At 39.6% G+C, this 23442-nt stretch overlaps 1 protein-coding gene across 5 annotated transcripts in view; it reads right to left on the bottom strand.

The window, feature by feature from the left end:
- Nucleotides 1-1438: 1438 nt before the first annotated feature.
- LOC121526661 (palmitoyltransferase ZDHHC14-like) overlaps nt 1439-23442 on the bottom strand; it is a 78720-nt gene continuing 56716 nt past the window's right edge. The window contains exons 5-11 of one of the 5 annotated variants that reach the window (XM_041813336.1): nt 22453-22590; nt 20979-21027; nt 18765-18867; nt 15269-15378; nt 11858-11963; nt 3288-3310; nt 2382-2622 (exon numbers count right to left, since the gene is read on the bottom strand). In XM_041813336.1, coding sequence (XP_041669270.1) covers nt 2526-2622; nt 3288-3310; nt 11858-11963; nt 15269-15378; nt 18765-18867; nt 20979-21027; nt 22453-22590 — 626 coding nt within the window. In that variant the 3' untranslated portion in view covers nt 2382-2525. The other 4 variants (XM_041813337.1, XM_041813335.1, XM_041813332.1 and 1 more) reach the window with 4 other exon arrangements.

The raw sequence follows: 23442 nt of genomic DNA on the forward strand, positions 1-23442 counted from the left end.
CCATTTTTGACTTAAAATGGAAAAAACAGAAAAAGGAGCACTTCTGCTAGTTAAAAAAATAGGGTTGAGTTTGTTTCGCAACTAGTATTGATAGTATTTCCTTTTTCAGTTGCTTTGTTTAGTATATTTACTGTTTTATTTTAGTCTCTTTAGACTCTTTTAAAAAGCACTTAAAGACATTTTTATTCAGACAGTCTTATGGCTGATTTGTAGTTTGTAGTTTCTGTGATCTGTAGTTTTTGTGCTTCTATCTGCTTTTTACTCCGTTTTTAGACATGTTTTTATTGTGGCACTTTGGGATTTGTTTGCCAAATGTAAAGTGCATTACAAATAAAATGTATTATTATTATTATTAGTTTGGTGATTGGGTAACGCTGTAAGCCTTTTGGCTCAGCTCCCTCTTCACTACACAGGCCCGCACTACTGCTGCACCAATCCGCCTGTCAATCTCACGCTCCCTTTTAGCCTCACACAAGACCCCAAGATACTTGAACTCATTCACCTGAGGCAGGGACTCACTTTCCAACTGTTTTCCAGCAGAGAACCATGACCTTGGACTTGGAGGTACTAACCCTCATCCCGACTGCTTTGCACTCAGTTGCAAACTGTCCAAGTGCCTGATGGAAGCCAATTACATTGCATAATGTACCCAAGTTAATGTTCTGAGGCCTATTGCCTTTTATTTTGTTGACTTCTTGCATTGTTTAGCCCGTTGCATAGGCTTAATGTTTTCTTTCAGTCTTTTCATAACTGTGTTTTAATTCCTGTAAATATCCACATGTAATTAATCAACCATCGCATTGTGTTTTTACAATGTGTAAGTTTGCTTTACATTAAATACTTGTGTTTATAAAAGTTGAACTTTTTCAAGTAAATCACAGAAAAAAAAAACAAAACTTTTGCACAATATTCTATTTTGAGATGCACCTATATAACCTCTGCAAATAGTATGAAGTCATATTTGAGTTACATTCTAAACAAATCAGAAAACGCAGGGAACTTCTCTGCCTCATCTGTGATTGCTCAACATATTCTAAAATGTTTTGCATTTAACTGCAGTACTTCTGCTCAACCATAAGGTGGAGGAAGAGAGTTATTAATGCATGACCCCTTTCCACACAAACACCTCCATCAACCAGTGCACTCATATTTTTAACCGTTTTCTCTTTACTCACCATTGGATTACTTAAAATGAAGTCCTTTATGGAGTTGGTGCCGCTCTCCTCCATGATTTCGACTCAAAGCCTGACCAGGACTTGTACATGGCTCCACCGTGTCTATAATTCCATGCATTTTAAGCATCATTCATAAAACAGGCTTGCTCTTAATCTTTCTGGTTCTAATCTAATGGCCACAGTCATTACTTACAAGATTAACGTTTATGGAGAAATTACCTCTCACGTTCCTCCACTCTAATCTTGATATCAATGCAATCATATCTGATAAAAAGTTGGTGTTTTATTAATATCCACAGGAAATATAATTTGAAAGATTTGTAATAACCATGGTACAGTACAACAGTCTCATTTTCTGAAATAGAAAAAGCAGGATGATATGCAACATGATGACATCAACCATTGAACTGCTTAGAATGTCCATGAAAAAACAAGGCAGAAGACGCTGTCCAGTCAGCAACAGGCAAGAAGGCTATAGTTGGTTGTATGAGTAAGAATATGTTGGACCTTTGATTTGTTGGCAGAAATTTATTTTTTGGCCAAAAATGTCACATACTGTCAAAACATATCCTTTTCATTCTGTTTTTTGCATGTCATGGCTCACAGACATACGCCAAAAGACAGTCCAACTTCATGTTTCCTGGAGCTGACAGATTAGGCTTCCCTTGAAGTTTTAAAAAAAGACTATGTGTGAGCCTTCATACAAGCAAACACACCAGAAAACATTTCTCCCATTTCCAGAGGAGTGGTTTGGCAAGACCACTGGCTGAGGACAAATGGTTTCACTTTAGATCAGTTCAATTCCATTCAGTTTGTAGCAGCTGAACTTAAACCACAGCCTTTTTGCAGTTCTCCAGTCCTGAATAGGAGAGTAATGTAAAATAATTCAGGGTGAGAGTGAGCTGGCACAAAAGTGGCACAGGGAAGGTTCCATGGGTTGGATGCAAGTTTTCAGGAAAGGCTCCTTGCCCCTCTGTCAGACGGAGCTGAGTTTAACCAGCCCTCTAACAGAGTCTTCATGCAGAGAGTCCTGGCTGGCGGGGTTATAGAAGCCAGCCTGCACTGTGTGGCTGTGACCCATTGGGCTGCCGCAGGGGAGCATACCCGGTGGCGAAGGCACCTCCTCTGGAGTGAGAAAGTGGTGGTGGGCTCCCGGCTCCTGCAGGGGGTGGCTGTGGTTGAGTGTGTGTCCGTGCCCGTGGATTGGCATCATGTCGGCGGCCTCGTGAAGGCTGAGGCTTGGAGTTGACGTCGGAGGGGTGGGCTGTCCGAGGGGGAGCGAGGTACAGGGACCACCCAGGGTGAGGGAGGTGCGGCCTGGAAGAGAGCCTCCGTTTTCGGGCGACGTGGTCAGGATGACGGGCTCACTGCTCTGCTGCTGGAGGAGAGGCGTGGCGGCAGCCTGTAAAACGAATTTGGTGCTCTGAATGCACTGGTCTTGGTCACACTGAGAGAAAGCAGCAGAAGTAAGGGAGAACAAGGGAGTAGATGCAAAAGTCAAAGAGACAGATAAGGTGCCGGGGGTGAAGGACGGAAATAGAAAACAAATAAGAACAAGGCAGAGTTGAAAATTGGATGAAGGAGGAGAGGAGAAACGACACACGAGGCAGGATGAAGAAAAACAATGTGTGGACAGACAGCAGAGAAGGGGATCAGTGATTGGATAAGGGAGAGAAAAAGAAAGAACAGATGTTAGTACCATTGTTAGACTGCAGAGCCCCACACAGAACCAGCACCAGATTGTTCTTCCAGCCAAGTAAAACAGAGTTAAAAACACCTGGCTGTAAGGCCACGTTCATGGTCTGTGTATTTGTACTGCTTTGCTTTAAAATGGAAATTCCACATGTGAAACTGGAGCAGAAAAACTGGGTTAGGACAATCATCAATACCATACATTAGCTGCAGGCGGATTAGCTTTAAATCATTAGCCCTCTGTGATCACCAACAAATCATGTGTAAGACACCACTTACAGAAGACAGAGAGGTGACAGTGATTTAAAAGCCCTGGAAACCAAAAAAGAAAAGTCCTTGAACCCCCCCCAAATCACAAACCAACCCAAAAGTCTGGCTCACACAAAGTTTGAAGGGTAGGAATGTCATCTAACATCTCACCTTTCTGTCTCATTCTCTTTGACCTAAAAAGAGCAGATTACACGTGTGATTTAAAAGGAAGCTGAGCTACCTTTCACATGACAGAAGATGTGCTTGTAGGACTTATCAGCCCTCCTATCAGTGGCCTATCACCTTTATGAGCTTGGCCTCTCTCCAGGTGATTGAGAAGACTAACTTGACCTGTGGTTATTTAACAGACATGACACTGAATCCTCACAGCTACGTTAGCACAGAGCTACGTCACCAACCATGTGTGAGACACTGAATGAAAGAGACGGAGGTTAAAAAAAAAAAAAAAAAAAAAAAAAGGTGATACAGCGCTTTGTCATTTTCTGCTTTGAAGCCCATGTTTTATAAACAGTCACAGACCGACTGACTCAGCCTTCGTCCATTCCCCACGGCAGACACTCACACAAATACTACACAGAACATTATGTTCACAGAGTGATGACAGACTAACACTGGAAAGCAGACAGTAAAGTCTGGCACACACTACGAGACAATCATACCAATTTAGGTCAGATTTCCCTTTTTGACCAAAGTCAGAAAGCGCCTGATTAACAAATGGTTCTGAAGATTACGCTGACAGATTTTTTTCTGTGGTTCGTTAAGAATGACTTTTCCCCTCCAATCTGCTTGGAAGACAACCAGAGCTGCCCTGATTTGAGATTATAAATATCAATCATGCTCACTATTTATGATCAGAAATCCTGTTGGGTTGAGTTTGAGCATTTGCCAATCAGCAAGCTGACAGAATGTGGAAGCACAACAAACACCGCCAATGACAGTAAACTTTAAGCAAGAAAGTCAGATGGATGCCTGAAATGAAGGACCAACTTGATGATTTGTGTCAACAATGCGACTGTTTATAAATGTCCTGTAAAAAACAGCAGAATCAAAAATGGACTGAAAATGCTACAACAATGAATATACAGAGTAGCAAACAGCTAGTCAAATTTAGCTTATTTATTCTATAGATGTGTTTGACTGAGTGAGATTTTGAGTTTTAAGATTGGACACAGGTTGTTGAAGAGTCTGTCAGTGTGAGGTGTGCTGTGTAAGTCACCTCATTGTACACCAAACACTAAGAACAAATCTGTCATCATTTGTCGTCATGTGTGGGGCGGTTTAAGGGGAAGGATACTCCACTATTATTGATATGTCAACACCATTAAAGCTCAGTTGTGACTGAGAACTTTCCTGTATTAGAAATTTGAAGAGTGTCCCTGTGCTGTGTAAAAAAAACCTACAGTTTGAAATAATATCAGTTTTTCTGTGGTTTTCAGGTGATGTAAACAAGCGTTGTTTTGAAGAGATGGAGAACAAAACGCCAGTGCAGCAATGCCATTAAATGTTCAATGGTAGCTGACATTGTTCTACGCTCTATTTTACCTTCCATGCCTCGGGCTTGTCATGTGACTGAAAGCTATAAATGAGCTAATTTGTTCGGCAACAGAAATACAGGATTTTACCAAAAGGTCTTATCTGCAGACTTGAAATTAAAAAGGTGTCATAACAGCATTTTGCCATACTTATGCAAGAATTTGTTGACTTTTTGCATAAGATGCAGATCTTTAGGTGTGTAAAAAGAACAAAAATAAAAAGCAATGAAAAACAAGCTGCAGTCCTTATACAGAGTCCCCACTCTTCTAATTAATACAGATCTTATTTTCCAGGACAATGAGCTGACAGGAACTTATAATGCTCATACACTAATACATTCCTTTCTGTGGAAGTCTGATTCAAAGGATGTGCAGTCTATGGCTCTAATCATGATTTTTATACATGAATGAATAGCACTCAAGTGCTCCTGCTCAATTATGACCCAATTTTTCCTCTTATTTACTGCTATCCTTTTATGTCTTTCTTTGTTTTAAAACTCTATATCCCACATTAATCTTATTGTGTTTCCTTTTCTAACATTTGGGCAATAGGCTTACAAATGCAATGTAAATAAAGGTCACAATAATTATTTCATCCCCTTTTCTCCTGTGAATGAAATTATCAATTTTTGATCATCAATAAGTACACCTCTTTTATTTCATTTATTGGGTCCCACTGATTTTGCCCTCTGATTTGTAAAACTCTGATATGAAATAAGGAGAATATTTAAATACATTTCCAGCGTGTTTCAACTTTTCTTTCATTTTCCATTTGTTCTACATGCCTAGAAAATTGATCAGCTGATTTCCAGGTTTTCCAGGACATGCAGTAACCCTATAATCTCTGGTCAGTTTGGTCAACAGTAAACTCTTTGAAGTATTGATTTGAATCTATTCAAATTAATACTTCCAACAGCTGACACTGTCTGTATTCCACTTGTGTCAAGTTTGGAGACCACGGCCAACTGTGCCAATTCTGCACACGAATCACTGTGAGCTGAGATAATGAATATTCTTGTATGATTTTTCTATCTGTCAGCTTTATTCATTATTTAGTAGCCCAAAACTGAATTATTGTTACATCAAACAGAGAGAAACTCATATTTCAAACAGTAAATAAGTTGACTCAAGAGGATGTCTGCCAGGTTTTGTGTTGTTTTTCTAATTTAAGGTACAGAAATAGGCTAACACTATGCACCCCCCACCCCACCCCCTTCTCAGAAAAAAAATCAAATCCCTAGTAAAGGTTTTATGATATCGAGGTGTGATGTGACATCATTTCACAGCCTGTTACTATAGCAACTGCTTACAAGACTTCAACACACCAACCAGGCTGTGGTGTAAAGCTGTATCACCCACAAAAGCACCTCACAGATAAATAATCTGTCTTTGATTGCACCAATACAACCTCAGTTCTTTTTCCAGTTCGGTTCTATGGAATAAATCAGCCTTGTTCAGCATGACGAGTCGACATTTTACCTAAGAGATTCAAACTTGTGTTTTATTTGCTCAACCCTACCCTGCACAACATGAATCCTCAAATAAGCCATAATTCTAATGTAGAGTTAAATTGTAGCATTCTAGTTGATGGGAAAATACTCTAATATGATGATGAAGATACGTCACAGTACAATTAAACATCAATACAAATACGATAGAAATCTATTTGACAGAAAGATGGATTCGAATACTTTTTTAACAGCAGAGGGCGGTACCTTCTTTTGGCTTTGCCTGTGTGACAACAGTAGTGTAATCTTTAAGGCTTTCTTAATAAAAAGACAATATCGCTATTGTCTTACTAGTAACTCAACAACCTTTCATAATATCTATGAAGAAAAATAATACAAATGAGATATTTTGCATTTTTTGTCAGAGAATTGAATTAAATAAGTGCAGTGTTCCTTTACACTTAAAGTATGATAGCGATTTGAGACTCTTTTTTCAATCTTATAGGGGGCTTTCAGACCTTACCTGTTTGTTTTTTTAAAATAAACTCAAGTCCCTTTTAAGAATGCATACAGTTGGTTTGCGCTAGTCTGAAAGTTGTCAATCAAACCCAGATGCAGAACAAACAACTGTACAGAGACCACGTGAAAAGGGGTGTTTTGGTCCACTTTCATTCAGACTCTCTGACCTAACTGCTTTCTAACTCCTGCTCTTTTGGATTAAACCAGCCACCATAGCCAGTCCAAGTTACACTATATGGACGAAAATATTTGGCCACACCTGTTTAGTATTATATTCAGGTGTTTCCTGAGGTGTTTCACCTAAAATTCATGGATGCCACTTTTGCAATAAGAAAGATCAAGAAATGTCATTCCCTGCTGGATATTCCACAGTCAACTGTGAGTGATATTATACGGTTTGGTGGATGCTAGGAGAACATTACCTGCCTGACTGCATTGTGCCAATTGAAGTTTGGTGGAGGGAGGATGGTATGGGGCTGTTTTTTAGGGTTAGGTCTAGGCCCCTTATCTTCAGTGAAGGGCAAGCTTAATGCTTAAGCATACCAAGACATTTTAGACAATGCTATGCCTCCAACTTTGTGGCAACATTCTGAAGAAGGCTCTTTTTTATTCCAAGATGACTGTGCCCCAGCACATCAAGCAAGGACTATAAAAACATGGCTTGATGAGTTTGGTGTGGAAGAACTTGACAGGCCCTCACAAAGCTTTGACCTTAACCCCATTTAGCACCTTTGGGATGAACCGGAACAGATGGCCTTCTTGCCTAACATAAGTGTCCAACCTCATAAATGCTTTACTGAATGAAAGGGCAAAAATTCCCACAGAAACACTCCAAAATCTTGTGGAAAACCTTCCAAGAGAAGTGGAGGCTGTTATAGCAGAAAAAGGGGATCAACTAACTCCACAATTAAGCGCATGTATTTGGATCCAATGTCATTACAGTCCATGTTGGTATAATGGTCAGGCAGCTGAATACTTTTGTCCATATGGTGTGTATCAAAAACTTTTTGTATCCTTATGGATCTTTAGACACATTTGCACAAATGTTTTTCTTTCACTCTTCAGGCTGCTGTCTTCATGAGAAATATTATAAGGGTAATGAACATCTGGCTCTACCCATGAAAAGACTTACCTGGGCATCACTCCCCACTATATTAACAGTCATTTTTTTAAATGTATTTTTGGAGAAATAACCTGATCTGAGATCAATTACAACAGACTTTCTCTCTGCCCCTCTGTGACAGACATATGCAATCACATGGTGCAGTGGAGCGTGCTCAGTAGTCCCTCTTTTGAATAAACTGGCTGTTTTTGATTTTTGATTCTGTCCTGTTAAATGTCATCTTCTGCTGTTTTTTTTTAGTAATTTCAGCTTTTTGTACATGACATAATTTAGTAATAACATGTTAGTTTAGACTATCAAACATAGCATTTAGCTGGCTGTTAATTTTCAATGAAGGAGGTGAAATCAGCTAACAACAGACTCGATTAAGACAAGCTGCTCAGTGATTTTATGTCATTGTAGAATCTGGGGTTGGAGTTATTCCCTGTGATGTCATGGGGTGCTATATTTGCCCTGCCCAAATTAAACCTGGCCACCAAAGAAGTGAAAAACTTTCTAACAGTCTAAATCCAATATTCAGTCACACATATATCTCAGTGTTTCACATGTTTACAGCAACATCATTCCAACATATCCAGTGTGTTTAGAAACAAATTTTGGATTTCACTTTGCAGGGACTTTAAAGAGTAAAAACAGAGTTCTGCTGCCTGACTGATGAGCTACGCTGAAGAAATATGTAGGTGTGGCAGTGTTTACAAGCATACAACCTGTTTTATGTGGTACGTCTGATTTATTGACAAGTAATGAGGAAGAGTTTAGCTGACAACAAGAGAGACTAAGATCATAAAAGCCAAATGTATTCACTGCCTTATAAAAGAAGTCTCACCTTAACACTTAAATCACATTATTACCAAAACACTGACTGAAAAAACTTGAGAGTCAAGTTACATTACTTCTCTACTGTCTCTATGCCATCTCTTCCTTTCTTTACAGACATAGTATTCATGCTTATTCACACTCTTTCTCAAAAACACCCCCACTGACAGACACCGCTGTGGTAAGAAGGAAAGTTTAATAAAAGACTCTTATTCAATGTGGTCTGAACAATTTCACTCAGTCAAAATAACAGTTGCTCCAACACTTCTCTAATGGCAAAGATTTCTTTTCAATAAAGAAATGAAAAGAGTTGCATCATCTGGTGTGTTCAGACTATAAGAATATTAAAAAACATCCCTGATGTAAAAAGTCACTAAATATTACATACACATGAATAAACAGCTGACTGAATCACTCTGCAGGTGAACGTCCAGCAGCGGGCACAACTGGACAACCTGAGCTGCTGAACATGAGCGCCACGGAAAACAGATGGCAGTTATTTCAGTGTGTGCTAATGTGAGGGAATGTTCCTACAGCTCTTAGCCCCAATAGAAGCAGTCCACACATTTAGGACCTGAAAACGGATGACATTCATGTTCGACATCTCAATGAGAAGTGACAGGGCGAGGTCGAGAACAACGAGATAGCTGTGACACTTGGGGAGGGCACCAGTGACAGACCTTTAGTAGCTGTGTGTGAACAGGCCTTAAATCTAGCATGTAATGTGTGATGCTAACAGCTACACTGAACAACAGAAGACTTGTTGCTTTCCCTCAAGCCACATAGGGAAGCTGGTCAGTGAGGTCAGCACAATGTCCTCATCTTGGGACCAGCTATTCTTTCTCTCTTCTTTCTTTCCAAGACTGTTAAACAACAAAAAACAACAAATCTGTTTACTGATGGTAGTGTACTTTAAGCCCATAAGATTCTGAGTTTGCATATACTGTCTGTTAAACTTCTGTTTTCTACACCTTTTTTCATGGGTAGAGTTTGACTCAGCATTACAAGCACACTTTTGGTATTGTTATTCAAGAATATCCTCACTAAGTTTTAGATTTTTGTATTGAATCAAAACTTTATTACCAGTTGCTTAAAGGCACAGCCCTGCTGCTTCAGAGAGTCCCCACAACCTAAATCCAGTCAAATTTTCTGTCCAAAAATTTGATTACAATCATACATCCATGGACTGGTTTTATCTAATTCAAAATTTGCTGTTGTGTTCTCAATAGTCATCTGTCTTTTCCTAGGCAATAATTAGCAATGCTAAGAAAAATTTCTGCCAACCCCGATCCTTTCTGGAGTCTCAAGTTTGAAAATGCCTGGACCTTCCTTTGAAAAACAGGTGGAAAAAACATTTTCTGTCCTACTGTTTTCAGCTTTGAAACTAAACATGCTAAGGCATCATGGGTCGACTCTGACTTTAGGGCAAGTGTTGAATTATAAATACCAGGCTGGTACTCCTTTTACTGACATTCCAGAGGACTGATTATGATATCATAATTACTATTTGTTTTCTTAATTTCCTGTATTTTATGGGGGTCATATACAGTCTAACTGTTGTTTGTATTGGTATTATTTTATGTAATTTAATGCACCATCAAATAAAAACACTTGATATAATCTCATGTTAGCTAGTCCACCTTAAGGTTGATGTAACCTAGTCCCATTTGTAGTACTGGAAGTTCAACTCTAGATCAGAATGATTTAAGCCTAAAAAACAGCAAAAACAAAACAGATTAGCTAATACTGTATGGCAAAAAGGGAGGCTTCAAATCTAGATCACTCTGATACAGACTACTTTAAATACTGTACACAACCAGGCTCTTAATCTTAAACATAACAATCTGACTAATGATCTAATAATGGAGAGAGACTGAAATGAAGAACTTCTTCATTCATCTAAGGTTAGATGCCACCTCTCACAAACACACACAAGCACATACAGAAGGAATCTTCTTCATACTATTGACCTAATTTACTGACAACATGGGGCGACATAAAATATTGATATCATCACTAGCACGCTCTCGTCGTCGCTAGCCTTTATGAGTTTTAATCTAGAAGGAGGAGAAAGCCCAACTGGGTTAGTTCAGGAAAGAGAGAAAAGATGCAACGTTCAAAGTTCTCCTCGTCAGTTAAGATGTTCATCATGTTGATGTTCATGTCCATGTTCATGTTGATCATTTGGGCTACATATGTTCAGCCAACAGGCCAGCAACTTTTGACAAATAACACAAATAAAATGTTGCAGGCTATAGAGAAACTAACTTAGCACCTCTTAATTGAAAAAAATATAATTTTAGTTATGTATTAAAGGTACAATCCACAGAATTTTTGCACTGAAATGTCTTGGTTTAAAATGACTGCTTTTACGCTATGTATAGATTTTTTAACTGCATTTCCTACATTTGTCTTCCATTAGTTAGACATTCTGCCCCACTAGACATTTAAAGTAGCTCAGCACCGCCCAACCCTGTTCCTTATTTCTTATTTTGAAATCAGCATTCTTTACATTTAAAACAGTAGTCCATCATTGTCGTATCATGGATGGATTTCACATAACAATGATGATAATGATAATAATAAGCTGTTTCCTCCTGATTAGCTCTATGAGCAATCCCTGAATGCTTTGCAAGTTGCTTGTAGCGTGAACCAGGAAGTTCAGTTCAAGAACTTTTCTTTATATGACATTCATTCATGACAATACACTGTAGCTTAACATACTGTAAAAACACTTTAGGGGTGCAGTTTTTACTGAACAGAGTCCTAAATTCAAAACAAATGAGTAATGGAGCCAAGCAGTACATTACATACTATGTGTTAAAGTTAAATAGATTGTCTCTACGGTGAAATAATTACGATCAAGATGTTGATTCTGTAAGCTCCTTAATGGAAATTGACATAATGTGCTGGTATCAAGCTAACAAACTTAGACATACATCCTTGTTTTACTGTGGGAAGTTGGAGAATAATGCACCAGGTGCCACTATGAACAGGTGACGCTCTATCAACTTATCCAAAATAATGTAGCATTAAGTCTTCAAATGTCATTTGTGAGGCTACAGCAGTGAGCTATCAAAGTAAGATATTTAAAGCCTGTTTCAAAGATACAGACTTAAAATGTTGCGTGCTTTTAAGCATTGGCTACACAAATGTGACTACCCACTGATGCAGGGCTTCCCCCATTGGTCTACCACTACTCATGATAACTAACTCTGTAAATCTTAATGTCATGACAACATTTTAGTGTAATTACTCCTGAAATTCAGGTCAGAGTCTTACCATGTGGCTCTGCTGTGACTGTGTGGCTCCGTACATAGTGATGCCATTGGTTGGTGGTGCCAGCTGCGGTGAATCTGATTGGACGTAGCCCCGCCTGTCAATGAGACTAACCAGAGAGAAACAAAGAAAGGGGACAACATTGTATGTGGGGCATTCACTCACAAATGTTAAACAGTAAATGGCACAAACAGATTAAATACAGTAGAGCAGTTTAATCAAATTGATTGTCTGGAGTACTGAAGCTTAAACACACAGTGTGGAAATGAAACAGAACTGACAGCTAGAGTAAGCTGAATCTACAGATGACCTTGTGTGTCACTGGTACCCATCTGTTAACGACACAAGTGTGTAAAATTATGTGTGCTTAATTGGGTGAGCATTTGCCCCCTAACATTTAAGTCTTGACATTAAAATCGTCCAAAAACACTCTCTCACATCAACACAAACACTGCAAATAAATCGGTGAGGTCCCACAGGGAAGTAGTGGAGTGAATTATTGTGAACACAGCAGAACTCTGACACAGCTGGTTAGATGACAACCTGCTGAACTCATGTAATGTATGGGTGCACATGTGTGGTCACAGGCCAGCTGTATGTGCTAATGGTTATGTATCTGACACAGAGCAGCCTCCACCACACACATACACACAGCAGCAGTGTTAACACCACAGAAGAGATAAACATTCAACACAGAGTGCATTGACTGTTTGTTCCAGAGGGACCGAGCTGGATTCAGGTGGAAATGTTTTGCTGGAATCACACAGACAAACTGCAGGGACCTTTAGCATTAGCTTGTGTTACTGGTAATGAATACTGAAACGTCTGCAAATGCAGCCAGGAGGAAATGAGCATTAAAAAAAGATGATGCATTAGAAAATGTGAGTCAATGTCTCGGCAGGGAATAGAATGCAAGAGGCTTTTGTCTTTGTGCGTGTTTGTGGGGGAGAGAGGAAGCATTGCATGCATAGTTAAAGGCTGAGGTGAAACATTCCTTTATTTTTACTAGTGAACCCAGCTTAACAACGCCTGTGGTCAGCCACAAACACACACATGCCCAGATGGCAGCCACCTGTGCACTGAGGACTCTCCTTTGCCACCCACTGGAACCATTATTGGTGACTTATGGCTTGTGATGGCCACATACATGGGCAGAGTGTAGCCAGAAGCCACTATTATGACTCTGCCTTGTGTTTCTCTATCTACAGAATGTATGTATTTAGTCACTACAGAAGGAAATGGATGCATGTGCCTGTATGTTTTCTGTCTCTCTGTTCATACTTGTGTTTAAGTAAGAGCAAAGCAAAAAGGTAAAGCTAGGTTATGTGTGATGCCTTATAATGTCACCGAGACAGCCATATCCTCTAAGTAGGACAGTGGTCAGTAAAGATAAGAGCAGATAGTGGGTATCTGGCTCCAGCACGAACATATTTCTAACCATGACGAAAGAAAAAAGGAGCTGTTTGATGACGAAAGAAAAAAGAGCTGCAGTTTCATGGATGAAATACCGTTTCCTAAAATATGCTTAAGTAAAGTATCTGACAGGAAACATGCAATATATACTGACTTAAAAGTCATACCATAAGCATTGAAGGTAACTGTGACAGCTGGCGTATGTTTCCATTAGATCACATGTACAGCTCAAGTGTAAAAAGTAATATATGAAGCAAACTTTGATCTTGGATTTGGTTAAAGTGGCTTGAAATCCTTTCCACTTCAGCAGAATCTCAGTAGCGGAGCAGAGAGAGAAGGCTGCAAGGAGAACCATATCACACAGCTCTCCATCTGAAGGAAATCGAGTGAACTGTTCCATTTCCACTTAAGCAAAATGTTTTTTTGGGGACTGTGTGGATTGGGGAGGAGGTAGCAGGATGATTTTAAAGTAAAAACTTCAGGATGAGTTCACTTAGTTTGTTTTCACACCTGATAGCCCAGGGGACTTGGTTCGGGGCTCAAAATGCAGCATTGTTGAACTTTCATGTGATTTGGTTACACTGCACTTGTCCAAACAAACCAAACAATCTGTATAACATCAAGCAGTTGTATGTTTGTGGCATTGTCATCTAAAAAAACCCAGCGGTGACGAAGAAAAGACGACGTAGGAGAAGAAAACAGAAATCCATCTCTAGCAAGCAAGCAAGCAAGCAAGCTATGCAGCGAGCTGTCCAGAATGACGCTCTTTGCATGAGACGAATGAATCAATACTGAAGAAGAAGGCGAGCAAAAGTGAAAGCAAGAGACTGTGACGCTGGTTACCCAGATGCAGAGCAAGGTACGGACAAGTATTTGAGTGACATAAATACATCAGTAAATCATTACCCTGTTAATCCTGCTTTTGGTTCACAAGTTGGTCCCTGTTGTTTTCACACCTCAAAAGATCCACACCAGGGTTCACTTGGGGTCTTTTCACATCTGAATGTCCAGACCAAGGTTTGTGTTTTTGTTACATTGTATACATTTGGTTGGTTTAGGTTGGTTTTGGTTTCCCACTGTAATTATTCATCGACTACGTGGGTTCCATGTCTCCATAGTATACAGCACGTTGATTTATTACTATCAACAACACCAACTTGAAGAGCAGTACATAAGACTAAACCAAGTTCGCCTTATGAGCTTCCTCATTAGACATCAACTTTATTGATGTAGACAGGAAGAGAAGACAGTATGCATCCTGTGATACATGGCAACACTGACTTAGGAGAGAAGGTGAGTTGTGTGATTAGTAGAAGCACCACTTTTTCACAGAGTATTGCACACCTTCATATAATTTACTGCTGCCGCAGTTTCTTTACCTTCAGGTGGCGCTGTTCTCCCGTCATTTCATATCCGCTCTCTTCCATCCTCTCAGAAAACAGTTGGAAAGTTTCCATATTATATGTGGGTTTTTTCCCATTTGGACCCTATAACATTGTCTCCTCTTCTCCTCACGTGCTTCCCTGGTCTGAAGGTCTGAACCTTTCAAAACAATGCTCTACCACTTGGTTTGAACCGTACTGTGGTTCAGGTGTGGACCAAGATCACCTCCTCTAGCCAGACCAAAGTCTGGTGGTTTGGTCTGGATCATGGTCCTGGGGAGGTTTCCCAACTAACATTTTCGTTTGGATCAAACTAAAAAGTCAGAAAGTCCAGACCGAACCATGTAGGTGTGACAGCACCCTTAGAAGTGAACCAAGGCCTCTGTTTTTAAGTGAACGAGAGTCCGCTCTAAAGTTCCCCTGAGCTTTCCTACCCTTTCAAATGAACTAGGCTATCCAAGGAAACGGACCAGAGTTTGTTTGGAGCGGACCAAACAGCTCTGGCGTGAATGCGACCTTAGACTAGAGAATAAGCAAAGTAACATTTCATCACATGGGCTTCTGGAAATACAAAAAAACTGCTCATAAAAAAGTCATGCACACTTCGCATATGTCATACCTGGGTGGTAGGGGTCCACATAGTGCTGCGCAGCAGTTGGTGAGTATATTGCCGTAGCTGTATGGGTTATAGTTGTCTTTCCCTCTTTTAGAAGACCACGACCCTTTTATCTGGGGAAGACCACACAACATCAGTGCAAGTTTCAGAGAGATAGACAAAAAAACTCAAGTCTCACAGGAAAAAAATAAGATTTCTGTGTATCAGAGGCTATGATTACATATTTCCTCTAATGAACTATATGAAATATTTATGACCCGCAGGAGGGGATTAAACCTTCAGTGTTGGCATTATCAGCATCCACTCAACCAAATAAGAACATTAGTAACAGATATGAGACGGAGAGCATTTACATGCTTTTGCATCTATTATAGTGTGTAAGGTCCGGCTTAAAAAAGGTATAAAAGAATAATTACAAAAAAGTAATTGAATTGAAGGCCCCTTTGACCTAAAGTTTCCAAAACTTTAGATTATTTAACACATTTTTCATACTGTGCATTTTAAACTATACGCAGGGTCCAACATTAATGGTTGCCCGAATGCCCAGGGCAATTTCAAAAAGCTGACGGGCAAGCAAAACTTGTGAGGACTTGCTCAATCAGGCAAGCATGACTCTGGGCTTTTCTATTCATTAATTTTATTATTTTCCTCTCTTGTTTCTGTTACTACAGAGCCCTCGAGTAGCTAGATGCAGTGTGTCGCTGCCTCCATTGGCTGAGCGGGTCTGCCGACGTGCAGACAGCTGCACAAACTTTAACTAAAAACATTTATGAAGGTAAACACTGTCATCAGTAACGATTCATGGTAGATCACATCAATAAATCTGTTACCCACATAAGGAAGACAGGCTTTAACTTCCAAATTTAAACTTTTATTATTTTAAATCTGTATTTTATTACCATTGGATGCGCTCTACAGAGGAGCATATGTAAGAGAAGAGAGCAGAGGAAGTCCACCGGTGGTGCGTCTCTTCAGTAAGCTCATTCATTGAGGTGTGCTGTCGTGTTTGTCGTGTCTGAAGCTTCCCATTTCCTCGTTTTAACTTTTTCTCCAACAACATCCTGCCAATACTCTCTCATGCCCAGATATTGTGACAATTATGTCGATGCCCATCATCAATGAGAATAGCTTACACGGATCACAGATCACACATGGACATAGTGTCATATCTGGTCAAAGTTGTTCAAACGTGGGTATTTTATTCGATCTTTAATGCACTAATGATCAGAAATATTGTCAAAAGAGCAGAAATATAAAACCAAAGCTCCAAAATGAGGCAGGGTGAAATGATGTGTCTGGAGAGCTGCAGGTGTGAGGCAGGGCTGGTTTTAGTCATTTGGAGGCCCAGGGCAAAGACCAATATGAGACCCCTCCTCCTTATACTAAAGGATTAATAGTGAGTGGAAAAAAAATAGAAAGCATCTCTTTTATGTTTATAAAGTCACAGAACTCCAGTAAATGCCCCAATGTGAGATATAAATACCCAAATACATCATTTTCTTTAAAAAGCATCTCAGAGCTCAAACTCAGCTCATTCTAACATCTGAAAAAAACTTTAGGCCAGGTGGAACTTTCATAACGCTGGTGGTGGGCCAAAGACTGGTATCTCCAAAGTGATCACTTTTCAGGGAATGAAAAATGTATAATTCATAAAAATGATATAAATATGATTTATATAAAAAAAAATTAAAATCATAAAAAATTGAGATACAAGGTTTTAGTCTGATGTTAGTGATAAATAAAATAAATATATGGTCATTATCAGCGACATATTGGTTCTTCTGACTCTATAGACATTTGTATCCCATTTAACCTCACAGTTATCCCATTAACCTCCTCACAGTTACAGGGTAGAACTGTGAAATAGCACTTTAAAGGGGCACTATGTCGTTTTGGGGAAGACATTTTTAATCAAACAAGAAAAATCTTACTTGGTTGATTTTCACGCGTCAGCAAAATGTCTCCAGTTTCATGATAAATAAACCAAATAAAAACAGAAGAAAAGCACCATTTTATACTTGGTGCATATGTAGCAGACCCCACCACCTCTCTAGTGTCAGTGTTTTGCTGACCTCATTTTCCTCTGAGAATAGTTGGTTTCATCAGTTACGAAAAAAATATTTTGAGTTTGTGTTATTACCTATTTGTATTGTAAATATGAAATTCCTGAGTTTGAATTTCTTCGGAAAACAACTTGGTGCAGCTTTCACTTTGCACTGATCTGTACAAAGTTAAATATAATTTTCAGTGGGCTAACACATAGCTAATAAATACAGTTTTCTTAAGAGAGAAGTGTTGTGTATTGCTTTCCACAGTCGACAGGCACTGGATTTTAGTTCTAAATATGTTGTGAGCAAAATGTATGCACTTGACAGCCAGAAAAAGTACCTCCTGGACAGGGCAAGTAGGAATTTAGATGGGGCAAGTAGATTTGGGAAGCACTTGCCCTGAAGGGCAAGTAGGCAAACACCTTAATGTCGGACCCTGTATACGTGTTATTTTAACATTCAAAATACCAAAGTTTTGTAGTAAAAGCAGACACATTCATATTTTCAACCCAAAAGTTGGCAGGGAGAGCAAGAGACAGTGTGCAGCGATGGGCAATCAAATGAGAGCAAGTGCTGGTGACCTGTTGCTAAAACAGAGTGGTGATATGGAGATAGATGTTATTTTCTGATTGTTTCACAGCAGTTACACTCAAAAGACGTGGTAACACATCAACACTTCTGCACAGACATGAAGGAAGATTCAGGGTTTTGCACGGATGCTGATTCTGCTCTGCCTTCCATCACAGCCTCTATCTTCACTAACTGTTTAATTCACCAGTCAATGAATACGGTCGATTAAGTCCTGTTAGAGAGCTAAGTAGAGAGACAGCAATGTCTCCTGATCCCTAGAAGTTTTCCTTCACATCCTGACCTGCAGACCGATGTCAGCCTCAAAGCCCTGCACAAACACTGATGTTCATAAAATGACCTACACATTAACTAGTATCTTATCAAAAAAATCTGGTACCCCACTTTGACTCCAAATATAGTCAAGAAATAAGAAATAAAAAGCATGTGGTATTATATGGTTTGTCCTATTGCTATACCAAAATACTAAACATTCTGGTTATTTTTATCCCAATGGTACAGATTTTCAGTTGGGATTTGTTTTTACAAAGTATTTGTAAAAAAAGCACTAAAATTCTATTTTAGGTTATGTAATTGTATCTTGAGAAAGCCTCACCTCTTTATCAGATACTGAACCAAAGCCTTCATGATAGCTCTTATCAATGCAGAAAAATAAGGTATGTTTGATTGGTAAATGAGCGCATACAGTAGTTCAAATGATTAACAATGGAAACATCAATGTCTATATTTGGTGTTGCAGTTTGAGAAAGCTGGCATGTGCTAAAGCAAGGCTCTATGCTTTACTTAGAAGAGTAATGATTGCATTAAAGGAACTTCATATGAGGGATGCTGATGTCTGCCAAGTGTGTTTTTTTCATACTCACATCTTCATTGGTCGTCTGGTTCGAGCTGATTAGGTAAGTATGGAAGCCTGAAAGGCCCACTATTGACCAAACAGAGAAGAAACACACCACCACCTCCAGCACAGTGATGCAATTAAGTCAAGGCAGACTCACTCATTTTGAACAGTTTTGAATTAATTTATCCTTTAGTTCAGTGGTTCTCAACTGGTGGGTCAGGACCCAAAAGTGAAACTCTTTGCAGTGGGTCCCGAATGTGTACCATGAAAAATATGTTGCAAAAAGTCTGTGCATGGAAGTCCGATGAAGATATGCAGTGAAGACAATCACGTCTATTTTTCAGGTTTTCCTATAATAACAAGTAGATTTGAGGAATGTGTGTTGTTAAATGGATTAATTTGGGTGTCAAATTAGCCAGCAAAATCTCTGTCTGTCTGTTTTGTTCCATTTTGAACCCAAATGGTATTATTTCTCATTGAAAAGGTTTAAATGATACGATATTCCTTTATCAGTGCCGCAGTGGTTGGAATTTTTTTGGGTCTCTTCAGGAGGTAGCAGTGGGTCCTGATCCCCGACCACTTGAGAACCACTGCTTTAGTTTATTAAAAAGGTAAAAAAAAAAAAAAAAGCCGTACAGACAAAAACCCATGCATAGCCTCAGTCAGAAAATATGGTACAAGCTCTAACAGCTAGCATATTGACCTACAGCCTCAGGCCTGTCCTCCGCTTGCCAATAGTTCCTAGTTACCAGTTCATTTGGCCGGCAATGCAGAACACTGCTCATTTTCTCTGCTCCATATAAAGCACAAACACTCACACTGTCCTACATGAATCGCTGGGCGTTTATCAAAATAAACTACAGAGACTCATGACTGTATCTTAGTATGCTCTTTCTAAGAGAATGTTTTATTAATAAAATAAAACACTACAGATGCACTGTGTAGCACAGATACGCTCCTGAAGGTATATTTAAAGTAAACTACATGGAGGGCCAGTTCAACAATAGTTGCTTAACACTGTGTACCATTCTGATGAACTTTACTGTAAAAAACAGCTAATTAACATCACATCCCCTTTGCTCACTTCTTTTCTCCCTCTTCAAAACTCTTCCCCTTTAGCAAGGACAAAACATGTCATCATTCACCGAGTACAAAGGACTGCTGCGATACTATCGACTGCAGCTCCCCATTATTAAGGTCCTGTAGGACACAGGCTGTTATCAGCTTGGCTTGGCACATTTCTCTTCCAGAGAAACAGTTATCTCACTTGGTCATAAAGAGAAGGGCAGAGAGAGGGACAGTGTTGTAGCCTGGTGCTCTCAACTAGATTTGTGGCTTAGAAGCAGCATTAAGAATCATTGAGATTTTATCATGTCAAACTTCTTGTCAATTCCAGACATTATTAGATCAATATTTACAGACTTGTTTTATTTATATACACTAAAGCAAAAAGCATCCTTGTTCTCTGAGAACTAAGGCTGTTATTTCAGAAGGTGTTGGATGAAAGGTGAAATAGATTTCACTCACTTCTCAGAAATAGTCTGTTGAGGTTGAGATATATTTAGAGTCTGACATCAGTGGAAATCTTCCTATCTTTACTGCCTGAAATTACTGCATGAAGCTAAGGACAAACGGTGTCAAACGACACTTTAAGGCAATGTTAAATTAAAGAACTGACTTGCTTGAGTTGACCACAGTCCACATGATTGCCACTGATGTTGTGTTGAGACAATAAGCCGTCTTACAGCTGCAGCTTAAGACGTCTCGCACACATTTGGCATCCGTCACACAAACAGACACGCCTGCACTCAATGTCAAATCTCGCTCACACAACATCTCTGTAGAAAGAGCAAAGTATGAGCCAGATGAAATCAAAGAGTGACTGAATCAACCGTCGCAGACAGATTGAGGAGTTGCCTTGCGTGCTGCATTAGCCTGGTGGAACAGGACTAATCAAACACATCAGCTGTAAGCAGACTAGAAGAGCACAAAATGGCAGGAGCATTGCATGAAAACGCTTTGAGGAGGCATGTCATGGGAATGAATTCTGACCTACATAATGAGCTACATGGAGCCTGGTTGTGCAAGTTAGTGTGGAACAAGTTTTAATACCACTACCCTGACTAAAGACAATGATTAATGAGAAGTATATGGAGACTGACACACAACAGCTATAATCATACTGAGCATAAACATTTATGACAACAGTAGCAAAAGACTGATGTGAGTCAAAGGATATCTGGCAGGACTGTTTTTTAGTGCATTAAGAAACCCACTTTGATTGGAGCCTGCAAAAGAAAGAGATTTTCAGTTAGACCAGAATACAATTGCTTTCATTGTTTCACACCTGCAATCACATCAGAATCACAAAACACCCACTAAATAGAACCTTGCAAAGCAGGTAGATCGGCTATATTCCTTGATGGTCGAAAGGCCAATCCAACTCGCAAAGCTTCAAGCTGAAAACGTATTTCCGGTAAAAGGACAAAATTTGCTGACTACAAGTCTGTAAACATGCAGCTGTTGAGGAGACTGGCATGGATGCAGCTATAGCGGCAGTTTTAATCTACCGGTCGGCTTCAATGATAGTCAAGACTTGACATTACAACAGCTGCTTCAGAGCTTGCATTATCTAGTTTACTCTGTGGCAGCAGCACAAGCCTACAATAGCTGTGATTACATGAGCATTTTTTTCACAATCACACTCAATATATTTAGATTGAGGATTTAAACTTCACTGTTCACATGGACACTAAAAGATGCAACCCCATTCAGATGTGTGCTCATGCATCATTCGGGGGGCGTCCACATTGGGGTGGCAGGGTATCAAAATAAGGGATCGATATCTGTGTTGTAATTGAGTTCAGTAGGTATAGGATATGTTAGTACTGGTAACATTTTGATTCTCATCCCTAATAATGGAGCAGGAGCTGCTACTAGAAGCTGCCCTTCTGTTGCTGCATCTCATTCATGTTTTGTGCTTCTTAGGTGATGCACCATGCTTATTCTCTTACATGAGAAGCGGGTACTGGTCCACAAAGGCTTACAGCAAATGAATTCAGAGAATGCAGACATGTTACTTTAATTACCATTTACAGAATAATGAAATTCTACCACTAAAGGACTGGATTTTAACACCTGCCACACTGAACAACTGCAACTGCTGTTAATTTCAAGTGTCATGAAGCTGATTTATCATCTCTGTACTGCACTTCTACTCTAAATCAGTAATGCGGACAGATTATTAATCCACTTGGATGTTCCCCAACTTGGTTTGAATCCAAGTGGGAGACAACAAATCAAAGATTTCAACCATCAGTGGTGCTGCTTTGATATCTGAGAACACGAGCCTCAAAAAGAGAACAGATTTGTTGTAAAAACATCAAAATATTACTATTCAGTGCTATAATTTTCTTTCTATTGTTTCTTTCCCATTGTGTCCCACTTTTTTCTCTCAGTATAACATTGATCCAGTGAATGTCCTTAACATGCACACAAACTCACACACAAGCACACCCACTGATGGGGAGCCCAACAGTGCACTGCCGGCTCCCAGCTGGAAAGATGGTAACAAGCCAGAATGCTGCAGCTTTTCACAACGCCCACTTACAACCTGCTGGCTTGAAACACACCAACAACACAGCCAGGGGAGTGTTTTTCTGTGTGTACCAGAGCTCAGTGTATGTCCATTTTCCTGACCCTGAGGTACTTACGTAAAATGATGTGTGTGATGACGAAGGCGAATATGAAAATGGTGAGGAAGGAGAGGGAGAGGATGAACATGTAGAAGAAACGGTAGTTCCTTCTTCCCACGCAGTTTCCCACCCAGGGACAGTGGTGGTCAAAGCGTTCTGCATGGACGAAGAGAAAGACAGAGGAGGAGTTAGAGAAGATAGTTCTGGAAACATGGACACCTGCATGTCTTTTCTGTATACCACTATGCTGCTGTCACAGAAATCTCTAGTTTAGGGCTGGGTTTTAGTCTGGGAAGTGTTCTGGTTTTTGTTTGTAGTCAGGGTAGTCCTGGACAATTAAGTCCTAGCAGACACTGATGTGGTCATAAAAACAACCATATGGAGAGGAAGACAAGGCAGAAAATTGTAATGGCATCCTGGCTCACATCAGTACCAGTAACGAGTCCCAATTTATTTTTCTTTATTGTTGTGCAAGTTCAGTGAACAACATTTTCCAGGATAGAAATTTTAAACTGATCTCAAAACTGTTTTTTTTTTTGTTTTCAGTTTCAAAAAAAATTGGTGCTCAGTTAAGAAAAAGTTAAGAGATTAAAAACTTATTTTGGTATTTCAATATTTAGGTATTTTTGACAGTAGGTTGCATGAGGGTACCTTGCAATAGTAGTAGCATTAGCCTCTAGTGATTTCAGTGAGCGCTGCCCCTTCAAACAGAACAAGCTTGGAGAAGCTAGGCTATACAGCGTAGCAAAATTTTTGAGGCGTTTTATTTTTCACCCAGACAGCCTCTGTCTTGGCACTTTTTTGCAATGCAAGCTTCGGCTACCGGCTGCTTGCTCTTCCGCCTCAGCAGCTGTTGAACAGCTGTTTGTGTCTGAAGGCTTTGGCAGAGAAAACAAGTAACTAAGCTAAAACAGTACTAAAATAAGTGATTTTGATTCAAATGACAATGACATGCTGCCTACTATCAATACAAGGGGATACTCCTATGGATGGAGACTCTGAATTAAT

This window comes from Cheilinus undulatus, linkage group 18 (assembly GCF_018320785.1).
Source record: "Cheilinus undulatus linkage group 18, ASM1832078v1, whole genome shotgun sequence".
NCBI classification, from domain to species: domain Eukaryota; kingdom Metazoa; phylum Chordata; class Actinopteri; order Labriformes; family Labridae; genus Cheilinus; species Cheilinus undulatus.